The sequence below is a fragment of the Saimiri boliviensis genome, chromosome 3, assembly GCF_048565385.1.
Source record: "Saimiri boliviensis isolate mSaiBol1 chromosome 3, mSaiBol1.pri, whole genome shotgun sequence".
NCBI classification, from domain to species: Eukaryota; Metazoa; Chordata; class Mammalia; order Primates; family Cebidae; genus Saimiri; species Saimiri boliviensis.
The window spans coordinates 144,530,132-144,554,083 of NC_133451.1; the positions used below are offsets into that span (position 1 = coordinate 144,530,132).

At 36.8% G+C, this 23,952-nt stretch overlaps 1 protein-coding gene across 9 annotated transcripts in view; it reads left to right on the forward strand.

Moving 5' to 3' along the window:
- ANAPC10 (anaphase promoting complex subunit 10) overlaps window positions 1-23,952 on the forward strand; it is a 202,512-nt gene that overhangs the window by 38,642 nt on the left and 139,918 nt on the right. The window contains exon 5 of one of the 9 annotated variants that reach the window (XM_074396858.1): window positions 1-92. The exons of 7 other annotated variants lie outside the window; for them this stretch is intronic. In XM_074396858.1, the coding sequence (XP_074252959.1) occupies window positions 1-78 (78 nt within the window). In that variant the 3' untranslated portion in view covers window positions 79-92. One more of the 9 variants, XM_074396857.1, reaches the window with a different exon arrangement.

The following is a 23,952-nucleotide window of genomic DNA, read 5'->3' on the forward strand; positions in this document are numbered from 1 at the left end:
GAGGATTGTCCTGTAAGGTCACCTTTTTTCAAGGGATCTTTTGCAGCAGTTATAGAAGACCTGCCCTGTTTCTTTTAAGCATAGTAGCAATGGTAGGTAACAGCCTAGGCCAAAGAAGACAAAAAACCCCACAAAATGTAAAAACCCTTTATTTAACCATATGACAGGATACAATTCAGTAGAAATATGCACTTTACTTATGAAAATGAAAATGACATGGTTTTAGAAATGCAGATTATCAATCCCTCTTATAAGGAAAACATACTGGGCAGATACAGCCTGCTGCTCAGAGCAAGGGTGGGCCCCTGGCTGAGTACCTAGCACATTGTCTGAAACAGTAGGCATTTAATTAAAAAGTTGGTAAATAAGGATGCAATTACAGGACCCACCACTTACTCAAAGTTGTTAGCTTTTGATTAACTGCAGAATAGTCCCTTCAGTTCAGTGGATGCCAGAAAGATGTTACAAGGAAAAGGGGCTCGATCTAGACCCCAAGAGATGGTTCTTGAATCTTGTGCAAGAAGGAATTCAGGGGAAATCTGTAAAGTGAAAGCAAGTTTTATTAAGAAAGTAGAGGAATGAAAGAATGGCTACTGCCTAGACAGAGCAGCACTGAGGGCTGCTTGGTTACCCATCCTTATGGTTATTTCTTGATGACACGCTAAACCAGGGGTGGGTTATTCATGACTCTGCTTTTTAGACCATATAGGGTAACTTTCTGACGTTGCCATGGCATTTGTAAACTGTCATGGTGCTAGAGGGAGTGTAGCAGTGAGGATGACCAGAGGTCACTGTTGTTGCCGTCTTGGTTTTGGTGGGGTTGGGCTAGCTTCTTTAGTGCAGCCTGTCTTATCACCAAGGTCTTTATGACCTGTATTTTTTGCTGACTTTGTATCTCATCTGGTACCTTAGCCTTAACCGTCTAGGAATGCAGCCCAGTAAGTCTCACCCTCATTTAACCCAGCTCCTATTCAAGATGGAGTTGCCCTGGTTTCGCACACCTCTGACAATACCAGCAGTTACTTCATAGGCTTGCATTGACCCATGCTTGTGTAGTTTGCTTCAAAAAAAATCATCTGGGCAAATCAGATTCTCTGTCTTAGACATTTTAAAAACTTTTTTTTTAATTGCAAAAAACATATACCATAAAATTTACCAACTGAACCAGTTTTTGATGTGCAGTTAGTTCAGTAGTGTTACATGTATGGTATTCATATGGTTGTGAATACACATTTTCAGAACTTTTTTGTCCTGCAAAACTGAAAATCTATAGTCATTAAATAACAACTCCCAATTTTCCACTTCTTTGGGCCTTGGTGAGCACTATTCTACTTTCTGTTTCTATGAATTTGACTGCTTTAGATACCTCATATAAGCGGAACCATATAATATTTTTCCTTTTGTGACTGTCTTACTTCATTTAGCATAATGCACTCAGGGTTCATGTTGTACCATGTAACAGGATTTCCTTGTTCAATCTTTTTAAAATTTAATTTATTTTTTATTTTTTGAGACAGAATCTTGCTCTGTCACCCAGGCTGGTGTGCAGTGGTGCAATTTCGGCTCACTACAACCTCTGCCTGTTGGGTTCAAGTGATTCTCATGCCTCAGCCTCCTGAGTAGCTGGGACTACAGGCACACACCACCACACCCAGCTAACTTTTGTATTTTTGGTATAGACAGTATTTCACCATTTTGGGCAGGCTAGTCTTGAAATCCTGACCTCAGGTGATCTGCCCGCCTTGGCCTCCCAAAGTGCTGGGATTACAGGCATGAGCCACCTCACCCAGCCTCCTTTTTTTTAAAAGACCAAAAAATATTTAGTGGGTACAAAATGTATGTACTTCATTTTGCTTATCTATTCTTTCTCTCAGTGGTCACTAGGGTTGTTTCCACCTCTTGCCTAGTGTGAATAGTAGTGCTGTGAACAGTGGGTATACATGTATCTTAAGATTCTTCATTCAGCTCTTTTGGGTACATATGCAGATGTTGGATTTCTGGATCACAAGGTAGTTCTATTTTTAATTTTTTTGCCTTAGAAATTTATCTCAGAAGAAACAGGCAAAGTTAGCATCAGCAAGATCTGATACTGAGAGCTAGTGATACGGAAAAGGGTGGGTAAGGTGAAGGGTCAGATGCAAACTGAAGTTATAAAGTAGAAGAGTACGGATATAAGATATGGGAAGACACAGAATGCTATAGAATAATAAAATAGATGCAAAGGTAGAGACATAGCGAGGAGAAAGAACAATAGACTTGAGCAAGCAGCTAGTGTCTCTAATAGTCTTCATTTACTGAGCTCTCTTATACTTGGCCACTTTTCCTGGGTTCCATGGACACACACATGCAAATGCACACACACACGCTTTTTAGTATGTCCCCTCATCCTGTGGTAAGTTTTGAGTAAATATTTCTGGCAACTAACATGTTGCTGTTTAAAACAGTGGTAATCAGCAGAAAGAGCTGCAGTAAATCTTGCTGAAACTACCTGCTGAAGCATTTCATCATAATTCAAAAGTATATTTTAATAGAGGTGAGCCTACTCAGAAACTTTATTTTTTTCTCAGCCTTGTGTTTTACATGAGGTAAATGAAGAATCTATGAGTTTTCAGGTCTCAGAATAAAGGAATGAGAATATTGAAGCAGAAACTGGGAATAAAAGACAATGGACACTTTTCTGTGTCTATTTCTCCTTCATACAGGGACTAAGAGAATTCTTCATACAAGGGTTTGTTGATATTTGGGGATCTTTCCTCTTGTGTTTGAAATTTTAGTTGATGGTACAGAACAGAAACTAGCTTAGCTATCTCTTCACTATTTTAGAATCAGTTGCCTACTTTGTAATTAGATAGCTAATTAAGAATGACAATTAGCTAATTGGATGACCCACAACTAGTTTTGATTTCTGGTACTTAAAATTAAGTAGGACAGAGGCAATATGTAGAGGAGGCTTTCAAGAAACTTACAATGAGAAAAGATCTAGATTCAGACTAAGTGGTACCATAACTATGAGGTAATAGTAGGGAAATTGTTCAGATAACACATTAACTATTTATCTTAATCTTTATTGAGCCTAAAGTCTTTAGATGTAATCTTCTTCCAGGTTAACATGTTTCCTAAATAGCTATATGAATTTTCTGTTACTTATTTTTGATAATGAAAAGATTAAATTCTTGTTCTGGTTCTTCTGTGTCTCCTAAGTTCCCATTCTTTGCTGCCAGATAAAACTACCACATAGTGGCAGATCCCTCATGTTGAAAATACATAATCTTCTCTGAATCTTCGTCCTCATCAGTCAGGACAAGGGGGTTTCTTAGAGTTTGCCTGGCACATTTAGCTAAAATAATAATAATAATTACAAAAAGGCCAGGTGCAATAGCTCACGCCTATAATCTTAGCACTTTGGAAGGCTGAGGCAGGGGGATCATGAGATCAGACATTTGAGACCAGCCTGCCAACACGGTAAAACCCTGTCTCTACTAAAACAAAAGAATTAGCTGGGCATAGTGGCACATGCCTGTAATCCCAGCTACTCAGGAAGCTGAGGCAAGAGAATCACTTGAACTCTGGAGGCAGAGGTTGCAGTGAGCTGAGATCGTGCCACACTGGGCAACGGAGCAAGACTTTATCTAAAAAAAAAAAAAATTAAATAATAATCATTATAACACACTGGCAAAACCACCATTTTTCTTACTTCTACCCTGAGACTGTGTATATGCTGCTAAAGAAACGAGATTTTTATAATAAATGAGTACCCCCATTTTTTTTTTTTTTTTTTTTTTTTTGAGACGGAGTCTTGCTTTGTCGCCCAAGCTGGAGTGCAGTGGCATGATCTTGGCTCACTGTAACCCTTGCCTCCAGGGGTCAAGTAATTCACCTGCCTCAGCCTCCTGAGTAGCTGGGATTACAGGTGTGTGCCACCATGCCTGCCTAAGCTTTTGTATTTTTAGTAGAGACAACGTTTCACTGTGTTAGCCAGCATGTTCTTGATCTGTTGACCTTGTGATCCGCCCTCCTCAGCTTCCCAAAATGCTAGGATTATAGGCGTGAGCCACTGTGCTCAGACCACAATATTTTTTTTAATAGGAAAACTTCTCTAATTTTATAATAAAAATCAATACAATTAATTATAATTGAAACTTATAACCAGTAACATGTGAAATACTATTTTACTGTATTAGTGTATCTATTTTATTTGTGAGAACAACTAAAATTAGAAAAAATATGGATTCCACCTCTGTAAACTGGTTAGGCTAGTGTTATTTTACTGATTTTTAAATTTGTTTTTTAAAATTGACAAAAAATTATGGTGCTCATAATGATGTTTTGATATTTGTATACATTGTAGGCTGACTAAATCAAGCTATTAACATAGGTAATACCTCACATATATGCCATTTTTTGTGGTGAGAATACTTAAATCTGTCTTAGCAATTTTCAAGTATACAATATATTGTTATTAATTGTACTCACAGTGATGCACAGTAGATAACTTGAACTTATTTCTTATGCCTCACTGAAATTTTATGTCCTTTGACCAATATTTCCCAACAGTCACCCTTACTCCCAGCCCCAGGTAGCCATCATTCTACTCTACGCTTCTGTGAGTTCACCTTTAGATTCCGCATATAAGTGAGAACATGCAGTTCTATTTTTCACTCAAATTTCAAAAAATATTACTTAAAATAATCTTATTTTCTTTAACATACAGCTTTTCAATTTTGTATGAGTTAACCTAAGTAATTTCACTATGTGAAATCCTCTAAGGTTGAGTGAAAAAGATACTTACTCTGCTTTTATTTAATAGTATCCTTAGACTAAATTAAGATTTTTAGGAAAATTATAATATCCTTCAAAGTCTTCTTGGCTCCTTCTCTTCATTTCACTTAATTATGGTGAATCTGGCCAATCCATATATGTAGTTTACATAGAATATATTTTCTTACAGTAACCATATGAATAATAACTGTGGCTGTTGGCTTATTCCTCTAATTGCAGTTTCTTTGAGATTCATGAAAAAAATGAATAGTTCTTTAAAAATTACTGCATCTGTTTTCATTATCTACTAAGTACTACACAGACCTACCTCATTTTATTTCATTTCACCTTATTGCACTTTATAGATAATGTATTTTATTACAAATTGAAGCTTTGTGGCAACCCTGTGTCAAGGAAGTCTGTTGGTACCATTTTTTTCAACAGCATGTGCTCAATTCCTGTTCTATCACATTTTGGTAATTCTCATAATATTTCAAACATTTTCATCATTATTATTATTATGGTAATCTGTGATCAGTGATTTTTAATGATGCTATTGTAATTGTTTTGAGACACTGTGAACCATGCTTATGTAATATAGCAAACTAAATTGATACATGTTGTGTTCTGACTACTCCACCAACTGGCTGCTTCCCTATCTCTTTCTCTCTGCTTGCACTTCCCTATTCCTTGAGACACAACAGTATTGAAATTAGGCCAATTAATAATCTCATTAATTGGCCTAATTCAATTAGACCTCTAACTAATGATGATGGTCTCTAACTGTTCAAGTGAAAGAAAGAGTCTCACATCTCCAGCTTTAACTCAAAAGCAAGAAAAAATTAAGCTTAATGAGGAAGGCACATTGAAAGCCAAGATATGCTGAAAACTAGGCCTCTTGCTCCAAACTTTTAGCAAAGTTGTGAATACAAGGGAAAAGTTTCTGAGGGAAATTAAAAGTGCTACTCTAGTGAAAACATGAATTATAAGAAAGCAATACAGCCTTATTACTGATATGGAAAAAGTTTGAGTAGTCTAGATAGAAGATTAAACCAGCCACAACATTCCATTTAGCCAAAGCCTAATCCACAGTAAGGCCCTAACTCTCTTCAATGTTAGGAAGGATGAGAGAGTTGAGGCTACAGAAGAAAAGCTTGAAACTAGCAGAGGTTGGTTCATGAGATTTCAGGAAAGAAGCCATCTCCATAACATAAAAGAGCCAGGTGAAACAGCAGGTGCTGATGGAGGAGCTATAGCAAGTTACCCAGAAGATAGGGCTAAAATAGTTGATGAGGGTAGATATACCATGCAGCGCATTTTCAGTGTAGACAAAACAGCCTTCTACTGGAAGAAGATGCCAAGTAAGACTTTCATAGTTAGAGAGAAGTCAGTGCCTGGATTGAAAGCTTCACAGGACAGACTGGCTCTTTTGTTAGAGGCTCATGCAGCTAGTGACTTTAAGTTGAATGTAGCACTACTGTTCTAAAAATCCTAGGACCCTTAAGAATTATGCTAAATCTATTCTGCCCATGTGCTATAAATTGAAGAACAAAGCCTGGATGACAGCACATCTGTTTAGAGCATGGTTTCCTGAATATTTTAATCCCACTGTTGAGAACTACTGCTCAGAGAAAAAGATTTATTTCAAAATATTACTGCTCATTGACAATGCACATATCACCCAAGAGATTTGATGGAGATGTACAAGGAGGTAACACAACATCTATTCTGCAGCCCAGGGAATCAAGGAATAATTTTGACTTTCAAGTCTTATTATATAAGAAATACATTTCTTAAGGCATTAGCTGCCATAAATAGTGGCAAATGATCCTGATGGCTGTAGGCAAAGTAAATTGAAAATCTTCTGGAAATAACTTACCATTCTAGATAGTACTGAGAATATTTGTGATTCGTGTGAGAATGTCAAAATATGAACATTAACCGGATTTTTGAAGAAGTTGATTCCAAGCCTCATGGATAACTTTGAGGGTCTAAAGACTTCATTGGAGGGAGTAACTGCAGTAGTGATAGAAATAGCAAGAGAACTAGAATTAGAAATGGGCCCTGAAGGTCAGGCATGATGGCTTACACCTGTAATCATAGCATTTTGGGAGGTCGAGGTGGGAGAATCTCTTGATCCCAGGAGCTCAAGACAAGCCCGGGCAACATAGCAAGACCCCCATCTCTACAAAAGAAATTTTTAAAAATTAACTGAGTGGTGGTGCTGCACATAAGTAGTCCCAGCTACTTGGGAGGGTGAGGTGGGAGGATTGCTTCAGCCCGCGTGGTGGTTGTTCCAGTGAGCCGTGATCATGCCATTGTATTTCAGTATGGACTACAGAGAGAGACCCTATCTCAGAAAAACAAACAAAAAGAAATGAAGCCTGAAGATGTGACTGAATTGAAGCAATTTCATTATAAAACTCAAACAGGTAGAGTTGCTTCTAATGAATGAGCTAAGAAAGTAGTGTTTAGTGGGTGAAGGTGCTGTGAACATTTTTGAAATAACAACAAAGAGTTTATAATATTGCATCATCTTAGTTGATAGAGTAGCAGCACAGTTTGAGAAGATTGACTCCAATTTTTAAAGACGTTCTACTGTCAGGAAAAATGCTATTAAATGGCATTGCATGCTACAGAGAGTATTTTTCATGAAAGGAAGATTGAATAAATGAGGCAAGCTTCAGTGTTGTCTTCTTTTAAGAAATTGCTTCAGCTACCTTAACCTTCAGCAACTACCACCTTAATCTGTCAGTAGCCATCATCATCAAGATGAGATCCTCTACCTGCAAAAAAATTACAACTTGCTGAAGAAGCAGGGGATTGTTAGCAATTTTTAGCAATAAAATATTTTTTGTGAAAGATATGTACATTGTTCTTTAGACATGATGCTATTGCACACTTAATAGACTACAGTAGAATATAAGCATAACTTATATGCACTGGGAAACCAAAACATTGTATGACTGACTCACTTTATTATGATACTCACTTTATTGCTGTGGTGTGGAACCAAACCCGCAGTGTATCTGGGATATGCCTGTACTTATTTTAATATAATTGCTAAAACTTTAAAACTTTATCTGAATGTTTTATTTTCTTATTTATAAATTACAGCAAAGAGTATTACACATAAAACTTGCATAAGAAATAACTGAGATGCTGGTAGTTTCCATGGCTTACTCCTAGATCCTTGGACTATTCCTCCAATGGTTGAATTTCCTATCTTTTTTCTTTTAATTGGGTCTGCTTGAAAAACATGCATGTTCTTTCTCAATTATGAATATTATTATTTGGCTGCATTGTTTTATAAAATTGTTTTCATAAAATTTCTTCTTAGTATCTATCCATGGACCTGTACTGAAGGAGGCTGGGGAGAAATACGTTAGCTCTGTCAACTACCAATAGCTGGTATTAGTAGTTGCTTCTGTATTTAAAAATTGACACATGTGATTAAGTAGACTTAATGATGACCCTTTGGAAGTGAACCTGTAAGTAGAAGAATCTCTATACTGTGTCAGAAACAACAATGATACCCACTTTGTGTTGACTGTCAGGTAGCTTGGAACCAAATTTGTGACCCACATGGTAACAATTATGTATATTTATTTCTATACACTAATCTTGGCTCTCAGTCATTTATTTAGACATTTTATGGCATATTTCTTTTCAAGGGCCACAAATCTTTGATGGCTTTCATTAGCACAAGGACGTTATCTGTCTTAATCACTCATATAGATGAATACTTACTACATAAGTTGCTCAGTTAATATTTGTGCAGTTTCACTCATGTAGATGAATACTTACTACATAAGTTGCTCAGTTAATATTTGTGCAGTTTGTTTCTGCAGTGGCCTTTGATACTTATTTTAAAGAGAGTGGAGGGGCATCTGTTTTAGCTTTACTGAGGAAAAGAGTCCAAGGCAGATTAGTTCTGAAATTGATTCTACATTATTAGCCCTACTTTCTGATATAAGATGTGATCTTAGAGAAGTTAATAATGACAAAGGGAATGTAATATAGCTTTGGGGAATCTAGGGCAATCCTAATTTGCCTCTTATAGCTCAAAGGTGATGAGCTGTGGCTAAGTATGATAAGGAATGTACTTTAGCGAATAAGGACAGACTGAGGAATGAGAAGAAATCTCTTTGTACCTTCACTGTTTTACGTTAGTATTTAGGTACCCACTTCATATTTAAGAGATAATAAAAGGGTAAAAATTAAGTCAGTTATTGTCAGCCAGTTTGTAAAATCTAGTTAAACAATATCTTTATCAATTTAAAAATTTTATCATTTATCTGAGAAAATTTGATGAAAGGCATTGAGAAGTGTTCCTGGCTCTAAGAACTGTTTTGAACGAAGAGTTGCCTTGTGTTGAGAGGGGATTGTCTAAGGCAAATATGGAATTCAGATTTGAAACTTTTCTGTTGACCAAGTTCAGGACTATCAGTAGCATGGAATTATCATGACTCACTGAACTCCATTTAACCTGAAGTTATAGTCATTTGAAACTTGCTGATATTCCCTCAGAGTCATGTTGTACTTGCCATTGAACGCAGAGTTCTCTAACCTTGGCTTACAGATGGAAAAACCCAGTCTGTTTCATAACCTGCAATCTGGGTTTTAAATATTGTTTTCAGAGTAGGACAGAAGGATGAGAACTAAGCCAAAGAAAGGAACATGTTTCTAGATTGTCTTTGCCACATGCTGGTTTAATCATGGGGTTTGGAGCCTGTCAGATCAGAGTTGGAATCTTGATACTGTCACTTCTTTGAGAGAGAGTACAATTTCTCTGTTTTTTTTTCTGAGCCTGTTTGTTTACTTTTAAAAAATGGAAATTATAATGCCCGTCTTGTTTGGGTGGTTGTGAAAATTAAATGAAATAAGCCGTGTAAAAACATCCACCGTGAACCTAATATGTAATAGATTTGTAGTCAATATAAGTTTATGCCCTTCCATACTGCTTTTCTCGGTTAGCTTTGTAATGGCTGCTTGCTTTATCCTTACTCATACATGACTTCATAAGGTTGGAAAGTGCTAGATAAATGTGTCATATATATATATAGAAAGGCATGCTCAAGTAGAAGAGAATGGATAGGTTGTCTTGGATTCTATTCCTTATTGTCAGATCTAAGCATGAAGTGTTTTTTTTAATGTTGATATTTGGCATTTTGATGTCCATATTTTCTGTATCACAACTGAACAGAGAGAACAACCTATGTAGGTTTTTATTTATTTATTTACTTATTTTTATTTTAGTGAAATTTCCCTTGGCACTGGAGTAGATATACAGATTTAATCCTCTGAAACTACAGCATTAGTGGCATGATTTTTTTGTGTGGAATATGTAAAATAATACTTTAGCAATTTTAAGCTTTCTAGTATTTAGTTAATAACTTCATATACTGGAGCATATCTTTATCCAATCCATTGTGTCAAAATATTAGATCTTTTTCAAGGATATTAACTTGGATACTTTTTTTAATGTTGTTCTCTGTTCTTGAATTTTTTTGTGCTTATGGAATTTATTTTGATTTATTTAAAATAATAAACAAAGCTGACTTTATAATATGGATGACTTTGAATTTTACTTCTTAGCCCTTATACTTTCTCTGCAGGATATATTTTTAAAAAGAAATACAATATTTACAGAGTAGAACAAATTTATAGAGTAAGGGGTATAAATGGGTATTTTAAAAGTTATTTATATACATCTTAACTGCCATGACTTTTAGCCAAGCCAATATTTTCAAGAAAGCGCTGTCTATCCTAATTGCACAAATATTTTTGCAAACTTTTCCATTAAGCAGTGAATGAAGCCCTGAAAGTCACTGTAGCCAATGTAAAGGCAGAGAATTTGAGAGTGGTAATGGATTTTTAGAAACGCTCAGTGTGTGCTCCTGTAACAGGCATTTGCTTTTAGGGCAGTTTGGCCCAACAATTGAACAAATTGCCTATGTTTGAAAATTTATAAAGTGAAAATGTAGATAATCATAATTTTTACTAGAACATACGTTAGCTTGACTCATTAGATCAGATAGTTTTTTAAAAATTATAGTATGAAAAAGTTATTCAACTTATTTTAAAAATTCTTTTTTGCAAAGAAATTGATACCTTGATACCCATGGCATTAAGACAGCTTTTTACTTTTTTGTGGGCTGGCATAATGGACAGACAATACGTTAGCCTTGGAAATAAGTAGTATTGACATGGACAGTTTAGATCAGTGTGTGTGCATGTGAGCAGGTACATGTGAATGCAAGCATATGTGTAGAAGATCACATAAACATTCATATATGTGAGAGTGCATTTGGGTTACAAGTGGTTTGAAAAAACTAGAATATTGTTGTATCTTAGTGAACTTCTACTTCATTAATCTCCATCAAGTTATTGATTATTAATAATTGGATATTATTCTTTTGTAGAATGGCTTTGGAACTTGGCAGTATTCTGTGATCCAGTTTTACAAGATAACATGGGGAGATGACCAAGGAATTTTCTCATTTTTTTTTAGGCCGAGTGATGTTTAAAGACCACAGTTTGATCAAGTAGACAGATCTAGTTTCTGATCTTAGTTTTGCTGCTTACTAGCTATGTGAATCTTGGCGATATATTTGGCTCTTTTGAAACTTCAGTTTCCTCATACATAGAATAGGTGACCAATGTCTGTCCTATTGGGTTCCTGAAAGAATTAAGTAGGATAAAGTTTGCAGAGTACTTAGTCACATTATGTGGTCACAAAGCAAACACTCAGTTAATGCACATTCTCTTTTTTGGTGTGTTTAAAAAAAAAAATAGTATTTTACAACTTAAAAGGTTTTTTGAATATTCGAAGTAAAATGCAAATTTATTTTTACATTAGCTTTTGAACAGTATTAGTGCTTTCTGCATCTTGGCAGAAATCTTATACTTTTATTTAGTTGTTTAAATATAGAAGGAAAAATGGGCATAATAGCTGATAACTGTTTTTTTTAAAAAAAACTCCAGAATGTTTATGGTGAACTTCTATAAAATGAAAATTACTCTATGTAACTTATGTAGCGTAATTTAAAAATCAGTTAAATTTGAGGAAAATGTAGTTTCTATCAAATAATATACCACCAATTTGGAGGAAATTATATTATTATAGTGTGTTATTAAGATAAACTAAAAAGCCCATTAGATAGCCAGTATTGTCATGTTCTGAGGTTAATTGGCTGCCTTCAGTTATAGGTTATGAATAGTACCACTTGAAGGATCCACCAAGCTATCAGGCAGAAAGACCAATAATAGTTCACAAGACTAATTGACCCTGTCAGTATAATAGAAACACTTACAAATAAAATTCTCTTTGCAAACAACATTGCGAATGAAAACCCCAGAAGAAACTGTTATGTCCTGTAACTGTCCTGGAATGCTATGATTCAGTTAGTGGACTGTGGGGAGAGGTGGGTTATGGTGGGTGGCAGTTGGGGGGAAGGAAATGCAAAGGATAGGAAGGAGAATTTTGGAGGGAAATTAATCAGGCAAAATGTTAGACAGATACACACATTTTTTGAAATGATTTTAACCTTCATCAGTCTCTTAAAAAGTACTGTTGTTAAGTTTTTTGTTTTTTCACTTTTCTTGTTCTGTATCTCAAGGCCTTTGGTTAGATTTGATAGTCACTGATGCAGTGAGCTCTTTTCTGAAAGGTAAGAACATATTTCTGACAAACACATTGCTATAATGAGTATGATGTGTCCCTGCCATTCTGCAGTCTTTCTTCATTTACATGTTTCATCAGTATAAGACAAATACTGTCAAAGGCAGCATTATCTCCTTGAATTTAGTTTTTTTTTTTTTTTTTTTTTTTTTTTGGTATAGGTTTGTATTTGTGCTGGTGCTGGAGGAAAGGGAATAATGTTAGGAGGAAAGAAAGTGAATATTTATTTTCTAACAAATTTTGATAGTTTGTTTTTCTCTTTTTTTTGGTAATGATCAAAAATATGTATTGAAGAACTCCCCAAAGCAATATATCAACTTTTATTAAAGACATAAAATATTTTCAAATGCCTTAAGAAACTTAGTGAACTCTAGTATAAGGGTTTGGTTTTCAAAGAGAAAAAAAAAGAATTTTATCTGGAAACTCATTTTAGGTAATATGGATCCTCCAGTTAATCTATGGGAAATTGTGCAGCAGATACCAGCCTTCATTTGTACTACTGTAAGAGGGTGATAACTTTCCTGTTGCATTTTCTCTTTGCAAAAGGCATCTTTTACTTTGTCAGAAAACAACAGTCAAGTTGTAAATGGGCTTCAAAAATAGTAATAAAAAAAGATTTATAATGGAAAGAATTGATGGTATATTTTACCTAAGTAAGAAAGACAATGTATAATAAGGGATTTTGCAGTTTTACAGCTCAGTGCATGTGTTTGAAAGCTGTTCTCTCAGCAACGTGGGTGGCAGGTTATGCTACCATATAATGTATTGTAGTTGGCTCTCCACACTTGTCAGGGTTAGTGTTCAACCATTCGGAAAATTTTCCCATTGTTCTATCATGTGAACCAAGACTAGTGTTGAATTCCCAATGACTTACAAAAAAAAGGATTAATTAGAAAGCTTGAAATTTGATTACTTATTGTTTTAATACAGTACTATGTATTTTAGTATTTTATCTATAATTAGAATTGTTTTTTAGTCAAAATAATGTATCAAAATCCAAACTTCATCTTATTTTTAAATAGATTTTACAGAAATTTGTGTACTGAATCCTGCCTCTTTTTTTTTTTTGTATTAACACTGTTTCCATCTTAAGCATTTTGCTTTAGATGGACCATAGTTCTTGGCAGCTAGCGCATTTTTAGCAAATAATACTGTTTCTAGTAAGAGTTGCAGAGAAAAAAAAAACTTTGTGTGAGGTCCTTGTAAACTGAACCTTTGGAACGTTACTTTATTTCTTTTTTCCCCTCTTTTGTGCTGCTTCTCTATTTGTGTAATGGTTATAAATTATATCATTTGAAAAGAAGAATTAGAAACACTTTTTAAAGTTAATTTTTTCTTTACCTGTTATTTTAAAGATATACAGAGAAATAAGCAGTTATGGTATTGAAATTCCATTGTGCCAGCACCTCCAGAGCATAATCCAAAAAAAACAGAAAACCGCCTGCTGGGTTGTCTGCAGTATGCTTGTGTGAACATCAGTGTCTGCTGTTCACACATCATTTTTTTACTGAAAGTTCCTCTTGGAATAAAGACTCTGTGTTTTCTGAGTGTAGTGAAACATTTGTTGGTTCTTATATTTTTCAATTTGTGAGGGATTCTGTTTATAGGATAAGTTGTCATGGCTGTATGTTGCACTATTGTTATTGCACATCAAAAAGTAGAGAAAAGGCTTGTGTATTTATATACTATAAAACAATGAAAAAATAAAATTAGAAAGTATTGAAAGTGAGAAATTTTGTTGAAGATACATGTGAAGAAGGATTGATTTAAATATTGACAATTGCCCTTTAAAATCTATTTTATTTATAAAGTAGAGTGTATCTTGGCTAGATTATATATTTGAAAATACCATAAATGTTCTGTATTTCACTTGGAATTCAGATTGGTAAGTATTTTGGCTTCTTGATAGTATTGTTTTGAGTTAGTCAAATTTTTCAGCTGACCCTACATAATCAAGGAATGTTGAGGAAGTATATTTATGGACGCTTAGAATAATTTTTTATTTTTGATCTTGTTTCACTTCATTTATTTTTACTCTTATTATGCTGCTATGTTACGAAATGTAGTCTAGTATGTTGGCAATCTCAGCCTTCATTCAGATTCATAAAACATCAAGAAATTATTTACCAGATAATAAGGAGCTTCAGATTTAAATTTGGTAAAATGGAAGTTATGGTCCACAGTCTCCCTTAGGTTTATTGGAATTATTCAACATTTTTTAAAACTTTCTATGTAGAAGTTAATAAAGTAATAAATATATATATATCTGAAACTGGGTTTTTTACCATTTTGACTGTTTTTCATAAAGATATAATTTCAGGTTTGTTTGCCTCTGAATTTCACTCTGAATTTCTCAATCAACATTCAAATGCACATTTACATTTCATAATAGTTGTGTGAATCTTTTAATTATTGTTTCTTCAGATTATTAGGATGATATTGCTGTATATCTGGGACCAGTTATTAAATTTTAGTCAATAGATCTGGTAGACAATGATGCTTGCTAATTGTTCCTCGATTTGATTATTAGTTGTATTAATCTCCTGTTAATCCAGAATATGGAAGAGATTGTCATCTAAAAAACGTAAATCTTACATATGCCTTCTAAAAGGGGAAGTAAAAACACCAAGTCCTTAACATGTGTGAGTTTTCTAAGCCTAAGATGTCTGAGTTTCCTGATTGCCATGAAGCTTAATACTTCACAGAGCAACCTGGAATACTGCCATTTCCCCACTGGGCTGTTTGTTGGTACTTGTGAATAGAGCAGAAGAGGTCTTTGCCTTTTCTCCTCAGTTGTCAACGATTATAGTTTTTAGAAACAAGTTAACATTTTTTTCAAAATGATGGTAATTCACATCAAGATAAAGTCAAACTTTATGATATCTAAGCCATAAGTAATAAAGTTAGTTCAGTATTTTAAAAATGTATGAAAATAAAATTTGTTACTTCTCACTCCAAAATATTCATTTTCTAAAATTTTGCCTTAACTGTTGTTACACAGATGTTCTAGATTTAGCTAAATACTTTTGAAAATAAATTTTGAGGTGGATTTTTGGCTAATTTTTACACTCCTATAAGTGCAATCTGTTAGATATGAATTATGGAACCAATGGAAGTCACAGATCTTACAACCAAAGTGTTTGTGGGTCATTGGGTTGGGAGCTACTTCGGCTTTTTTTTTTTTTTTTTGTATAACTGGAGGTATATATTGGATTTTTACCTCTACCTAGGTCTGTAGTAAGAACTTTATTTGTTCTCATTGTCATTCATTATTTCTATGCATATTAGTTATTAACATAAAACAAGTAGTATGAGACTTTCACCCAGTTGAGTGAGTTTCTTCCTTCTCAAACCCCTTGAAAGTCCCACATCTCTTGATAGCATATATCGAATTGTGGCTTTTTGAGCTGTCAATATTTACTTGACTTGTACTCATCTTAGAATATGTTCTTTTATTTTTATTCTAGGTATACATGCTTTAAGATCATTACTTTGGTGATATTCAGGATTTGGGTGGGGAAATTACTTTCAAATCCTGGCTAGCTAGGTCACTAGCTAGGTAACCCTTGGGCAGATTAGATAACCTCTCTATGAACTTCAGTTACCTATAAATTAGCTGTAAATTAGAGATGTGATGTTGGGGTGATTGCAACAAATGTTTTAGGTGCCTGGAACATAGTAGCAGCTCAGTGAATGGTAGCTGAAAGGAGCAAAGCCTTAAAATTTGTTTTATAGGTCTTAAAAGTATACAATAGGCCAGGCATGGTGGCTCAAAACCTGTAATCCCAGCACTTTGGGAGACCGAGGCGGGCAGATCACCTGAGGTTGGGAGTTCAAGACCAACTTGACCAACATGGAGAGACCCCATCTCTACTAACAATACAAAATTAGCAGGGCATGGTGGTGCATGCCTGTAATCCCAGCAATCCCAGCTACTCGGGAGGCTAAGGGAGGAGAATCATTTGAACCCAGGATGCAGAGGTTGCAGTGAGCCAGGATCGCGCCTTTGCACTCCAGCCTGGGCAACGAGCAAAGCTCCATCTCAAAAAACAAAACAAAACAAAAAAGCATACAATAGTATGCTTTTCTATATAATCACATGAAATTAAGCGTTTTCACTACATCTATTTCTTTAGGTTGCTAAAGATCCAAGAGCATGGGCTTTGGAGTCATCTGCTGGGGTTTGAATTTTTGCTCTGCCATTTAACCAGGAACCTTGAAATGTTAACCTCAGATATCTTGTATATAAAATGAAGATTAAAAGAATGTACCTCAGCCAGGCACAGTGGCTCATACCTGTAATTCCAGCACTTTGGGAGGCCGAGGCGGGCAGATCACGGGGACAAGAGATTGAGACCATCCTGGCCAACATGGTGAAACCCCATCTCTACTAAAAAATACATTAGCTGGATGTGGTGGTGCACACCTGTAGTCCCAGCTGCTCAGGAGGCTGAGGCAGAAGAATAGCTTGAACGTGGGAGGTGGAGGTTGCCTTGAGCCAAGATCGTGCCCCTGCACTCCAGCCTAGTGATGAAGCAATACTCTATCTCAAAAAAAAAAAAAAAAAAAGAATAATGTACCTCGTAGGGCTTTTGCAAGGCTGAAAAAAAAATCAATACATCTATAGTCCTTAAAATTGTGCCAGCCAAAGAATAAGTGCTTCTAAAATGTTCATTTTTATTTATTATTATCTCATAGAAAAGGAAAATCATAAAGCAGGAAAACTTTAATGAAGTCAGCCTTAATGATGTCTTTTTCATCCACTCTTATATAATTCCCACTACCTTGCTTCCCAATCTCTTTCAGAATTCCACATTTCCTCAAAGCATATTTAGATTAAATCGCAATCAGAATTCTGCATCTTTCATTACCTACATAGGATTGTGATAACCCTGCAGTAAGAATCACTTAGCTGTGTAATCTAGTTTGAAAATAATTTTTTGTAGAATTGTAAACGTACTTTCCATTGCCTCATTGTTTTCATTGTAAATGTGGAGAACTGCAGTGTCACTTTTGATGTCCAGTGCTTTGCATGTGACCTATTTTTCTCTGTAGAAAGTGATGTCTCTTGATCAAAGTATCTGTTGAATTGGTTGCCTGCTTCTTACAGGTCTTAGCTTTTTTTTTTTTTGAGACAGAGTCTCGCTCTGTCACCTGTGCTGGAGTGCGGTGGCATGATCTCGGCTCACTGCAACCTCGGCCTCCCGGGTTAAAGCGATTCGTCTGCCTCAATCTCCTGAGTAGCTGAGATTACAGGTGTTTACCACGATGCAGAGCTAATTTTTACTATTTTTAGTAGAGCCAAGGTTTCATCATGTTGGTCAGACTGGTCTCGAACTCCTGATCTTGAATGATCCTTCTGTCTCAGCCTCCCAAAGTGCTGGGATTACAGGCATGAGCCATTGTGCCCAGCTGCCTTAAGCTTTTTTTTTCTTCTTTTTTTTTTCTTTGAGACAGAGTGTCACTCTGTCATCCAGGGCTGCAGTGCACAATCTCGGCTCTCTGCAACTTCCAACTCCTGGGTTCAAGTGATTCTCCTGCCTCAGTCTCCCAAGTAGCTGGGATTACAGGCATGTGCCACGACACCTGGCTAATTTTTGTATTTTTAGTAGAGACAGGCTCTCGTGATGCCGGCCAGGCTGGTCTCGAACTCCTGACCTCAGGCGATCCACCTGCCTTGGCTTCCCAAAGTGCTAGGATTATAGGTGTGAGCCACTGTACCTAGTCTTAGCTTTCTAACAGTGCTTTTGAAAGCAGCTTGATTGTCAAATGACTTTTTATTTATTTATTTTTTTTAATTTTTATTTTGTAGAGATAGGGTCTCACTATGTTGCCCAGACTGGCCTGGAACTCCTGGCCTCAAGCTATCCTCCCACTTCACCTCCCAAGTGTTGAGATTGCAGGCGTGAACCACCAGGCCCAGGCATAAAGTGACCTTTTAAAGGCTTGTTATCAGTTTTTTTAAAGGTAATTTGGTCTCCATGTATCTTTCTGCTTCAATTAGATTGTGTGTGTTTTTTTTTCTTGCTCTGTCACCCATGCTGGAGTGCAGTAGCTCAGTCATGGTTCACTGGGGCCTAGACCTTCTAGGTTCAATAGATCCTCCTGCCTCAGGCTCCTGAGTAGCTGAGACTACTGGCACATGCTTCCACACGCTGGTAATTTTTGTGTTTTTTTGTAGAGACAGGGTTTTGCCATATTGGCTAGGCTGTTCTGAGACTCCTGGGCTCAAGGGATCTGCCTGCCTTTGCCTCCCAGAGGCATGGGACTATAGGTGTCAGCCATTGTTCCTCGCCTTCATATGGATTTTTAAGTAAGCATTTGTTTACTTAGTTAAGTGATTTGTATAAAACGTGTTTTAAAGTGACTTTTTGGCATTTGAAATTTATGATTCTCCCACCTGTTTCTCAGTGGGTTACAATCCAGTAGCATGCTATCAAATAGCCTGTTTTCTTAGATACATTTCTTTTTTTTTTTTTTTTTTTCCTGAGATGGAGTCTTGCTCTTGTTACCCAGGCTGGAGTGCAATGGCGCGATCTCGGCTCAGCGCAACCTCCACCTCCTGGGTTCAGGCAATTCTCCTGTGTCAGCCTCCTGAGTAGCTGGGCTTACAGGCACGCACAACCATGCTCAGCTAATTTTTTGTATTTTTAGTAGAGACGGGGTTTCACCATGTTGACCAGGATGGTCTCGATCTCTTGACCTCGTGATCCACCCGCCTCAGCCTCCCAAAGTGCTGGGATTACAGGCGTGAGCCACCGCGCCCAATCTTAGATACATTTCTGACATGTTTACTTAAAGTCTAATTTTAACCTTTCTTCATTTTTGATATTTATTTACTATTAAAATTTATGATGATAGGGCTGGATGCAGTGACTCATGCCTGTAATCCCAGCATAATAAATAGTACATTTAAAAAATTACAGTGATAGAATGATAGTGAACTTTTCAATTTACTATACCAGTCTAAATTTATGTATGTTTGCATAAGATTTTCTCATACCTACCATACATACAATTCTGTTTCATTTTTGTTCTAAGGTACATTTCAATATGTTCATTTATTTTACAGCTCATGTATTTTACAGCTCATGTAGCAGCAAATCGTGATGTTATCTGGAGTATGTAGGACTTGGAAAAACTAAACTTCGTGGATAGCATGAGGAGCTCCACAACTGTGTTCTGGAGTTTCCTTTTTGTCCTTAGTGTTTCCCTGTTCTCTAAAGTCCATAAAACATTTGTGCATGCATGCATGTGCACACACACACACGCACATGCACACACACACGTACACAGGCACATATCTATTTGGTATAAGAAACAGAACATTATGAGTATCTCAGTTCCTGTCACAAACCTTCCCGTGCCCTTTAGGGAAAACTGTGATCCTGCCTTTTTATGATAATTTTCTGAGTTGTCTTTATAGTTTTACCACCCGTGTATATGTACCTCAGCAATAATTGAGTGCCTGTTTTTGAACTTGAAGTAGTTTAGACGTGGTATTGTTAAGTTTCTGCCTTTCTTTTTTTGTATTGCTAACTTACTAAGTCATCATTTTTTATTTTCAGTTATACTAACTGAATTTGTGTAATTTAATGTTTCTTTTTACTACAGTAAAACATGTATGTAGGTTAAAAGTGTCGAAGAGCTGGATATGATGGCATCTGCCTATAGTACTAGCTACTTGGGAGGCTGAGGCAAAAGGATTGCTTGAGCTCAGGAGTTCAAGGCCAGCTTGGACAACATAGCAAGACCCCATCTCTTAAAAAAGAGTAGTGTGAAATTTTTGCAGTAGCACTTGGAACAATCATACTTCTCACCCTATCTCACACTTTTGCTGCACTCCTTGGGAGCAGTCCTGTTAGCTATGTTAGCCAGTTTTTGGTAAAAAATTATAGAAATGTTTACTTTCATATTTCTAAATGCATGTGCATAGATACCTATTAGATGTGTACAATTCTAAATAACGTGTACATATTTATATTTAAAGCTGTAATCTAATCATATCTGCTATAACACATCACGATTTAGCTCTATAACACCATTCCTTCTCTTATCTACTTCCCTTATCTTCATCTTACTAGTATAGGTTTTTGTGGTATTTCCTGAAATCATTATGCATGTTTTCCTTATTATGATTGCATAAGTATTTTTAGACCTGAGTCATATCATGTCCTAATGCTTAAATTTTTTAAGGCATTATTCTGTTTTCCTGTAATTAATACTTACCTCCTTCGTTTCTTAAGTTTTAAAATGTTGGTTACCAATGTATCTCTAAATTCTCTGACAGATCTATAAACTGCTTCTTGAAACAGCAACATATAACTCTCAGTTGCACATTTTTTCCTTGGTAACATCCCTCCTGGACTTCCAGCTCATCTGCTATGTCAGTGGAAGGTCCATCAGAAAAGCAGAGCACTGAGGGAGACCAGGAGTGTATAGCAAGGGATTACCACAGGGATTTTACCTTTTATAAGTAGGAATTGGTTAGAGAAATTCTGTAAGACTGTTGCTTTCATATCTGATGTGAACAGATGAGCTTGACATCCATAGGGCAGGAAGTTGAAAGTGAAGATTGATGTAAAGTGGTGGAGAGCAAAGACAATCTGGAACCAATGAGTACAGGCTGGAATCCATGAAGATGAACTGGAATCATACGTGCTTACTGCCTCCAGTCTTGTGACGAGTGTCCTGCGGAAGTTGATGCCTTTTTTCTTAGAGCTAAACACTCACCTGGCCTAGGAGTTAGAGAGCCTGCAGAAAGATCTAAGGGAATGAGGATCAGTTGTAAGACTGGCTGCTGCCCGATGACAATGGTGTGAAGCAGTAGCTAGTGATCTATAAAAGTGCCTTTTTAACTTGTGTGTAAAAAAATGGCTGCTGCCTCTCTACTGCTTTCCAAAATCTTGAGAGCTTGTTTGAGGATTCTGTGAGGAAAGCACAGCTACTCATATATACTTGACCAAAGAATGTTCCTCCTCTGTCAGGGAAGGTCATCCTCTTCGGCCAAGCACACAGCTTTGGGAGGGATGCACACAGAGCAAGGAGGAAGGTCACACCAGTCTAGGAAGCTGGATCAGCTGAATCAACTCTGGCAATTAGTGGGGTGACAGATGCTGCAACCAGATTGCCCTCATATCCTGCTCTCCAAATCTTGCATGAAGAGAACTCTTGTGTCCCACCTATCCAGAATTGTGATAAGGGGATCCTGAGAAATGTTCTTTAGACTAGCTTGAATTGACACATTACAAAGTTGCCACAGTTGGCCATGAGAATGTTCCTCTCAGATCTCTGCCCACAAAGTAACTGACTGATGGCTTCAGCTGCTGTTCTCTGATTCCATCACCATGTTTGTTTCAAGGCCAGGCTTCCCGTATTCTACCCCAGTCAATGACTGAGCACTACGGGGACACTAAAGCAGATGGTTCCTGGGAGATGTAGAGTCATCTGACAGTTTTGTCAGATTTTCCTTAGATTGGCACTGCAGCCTAACACACATCCACCCAGCCTGCTGCCTTTCTTCCCTGTCTCCTCTGGGAAGGAGACACAGATGGTGATCAGGCCTGCATCACCGTCATATTAGGGATCTCTTAGAAGGACAGAACTAATAGAATGGGGAAAAAAATACATATCATATATATATATATGTGTGTGTGTGTGTGTGTGTGTGTGTTTATAATATATGGAATATATATGTTTATATATATATATATACTGTATATATGGGAGTGTATATATATAGGAGAGTGTGTATATATATATACATATACTTTATATATATATATATAAAAGGGGAGTTTAAGTATATATTATATATATATATACACACATATAGTTTATTAAGTGTTAACTTATGCAATCGCAACATCCCACAATAGGCTGTCTGCAAGCTGATGAGCAAGGAGAACCAGTATGAGTCCCAAAACTGAAAAAATTGGAGTTTTATGTTCAAGGGCAAGGAGCATCCAGCACGAGAGAAAGATGTAGGCTGGGAGGCAAGGCTCGTCTGTCTTTTTTATGTTTTTCTGCCTGCTTCATAGTCACTGAAAGATGATTAGATTATGCCCACCGGATTAAGGGTGGATGTGCCTTCCTTGACCCATTGACTCAAATGTTAGTATCTTTTGGCAACACCCACACAGGCACACCCAGGATTAATACTTTGTATCCCTCAATTCAATCAAGTTGACTTTCAGTATTAACCTTCACAAATCTATCCCTTGAACCCACATGCATCTCCTAAGATCCTACATAATCTTCAAATAAAGACAATAATGGGTCATAATTATGCCTAATATAATACAGCTGTCCTTCCTACAGCCAGAAATGCATCAATCCCCAACCCAAGTACTATTACATAAATTTAACAATACTTAAATGCTGATGTAAAGTCTGTAAATCTTATTTCATGTGATAAAGGAAAATAAAATAAAATGAAGATATTTTATTAGTATAAGTGTAGACACGTTTGTACGTGTTTTTAGCAAAAGAAGAAGGAAATATGACAGTTATAGTCCTCATTTCTGCAGCTGGTCACATCATCGTAGCTGGTATTGATTACTACATTCTACTACCCAGTTGATATTTCCTTTGCCTTCAGCAAGCACCTCAGCAGTGTAATATTGGGGTTCAGGGTGCCTTCAGCTCCCCTGAGAGAACGCTTCTCCAGGTTCTTGATCTCCTGCCCTCTCACGAATGAGAGAGGGGACCACAGCACGGTGCGCAGTAAATGCCAGACTCAAAAGTGTTTGTAGAAAGTGATTTATTTAAAGAGAGGGAGAAACAGAAGAAGGAGAGAGAAAGAAACAGCTATCTCTCACACTGAGTGAGAGAATCCAGAAAGGTGGAATCCAGGAGAGGAAGGCAGCTTCCAGGAGAGTGTTAGGGAATAGAGGGAGATGGAGTTTAGGAGGATAAGACAGGCTTCCGTGAGAGAGTGTGGAAGGGGACTCCAGAGGGAAAATCCAGGAGAGAGAAAGATGGCTTCCATGAAGGGAGTGTTCATGGAAGGTGATCCAAACATGGAGTCCAAAGGGGTGTGACTTTTAACCTGGGAGGAACCCCTGCCTTCTCCAAGATCCCAGGCCAATGAAAGGAGTTCCTTGGAACTGGAGTGATTAACTCTTAGTTTCTTCCCACGCCTGCAAAATTCAAACATAAACCCTGTTAAATTTTCCAGATGGAGAGAGATGGAAGTGGGGCATGGTGCTGGGAAATTCTTGCCCTTAAAACTATGCCCCCTTGTGGACCCTCGAAAGAGAACACCTTCCCTCAGCAGGTTATGGTTTTTTCCTGGTGGAGTGACCGAAACCTTTGTTCCTCAAGGGTCTGGGTCATTTGTAGTCCTGCCTGGATTGGACTGTAGTGATTTCCCATTGACCTTAATTACAAGGCATGATAGTACTAAGAGATGTCCTAATAGATATCCTGTATTCCATGCATACTCTTCCTTACCTCCATTGTGGAGTAGTAGACTGATTTCATTTTAATAGTGCAGGTCAGTCATCCCA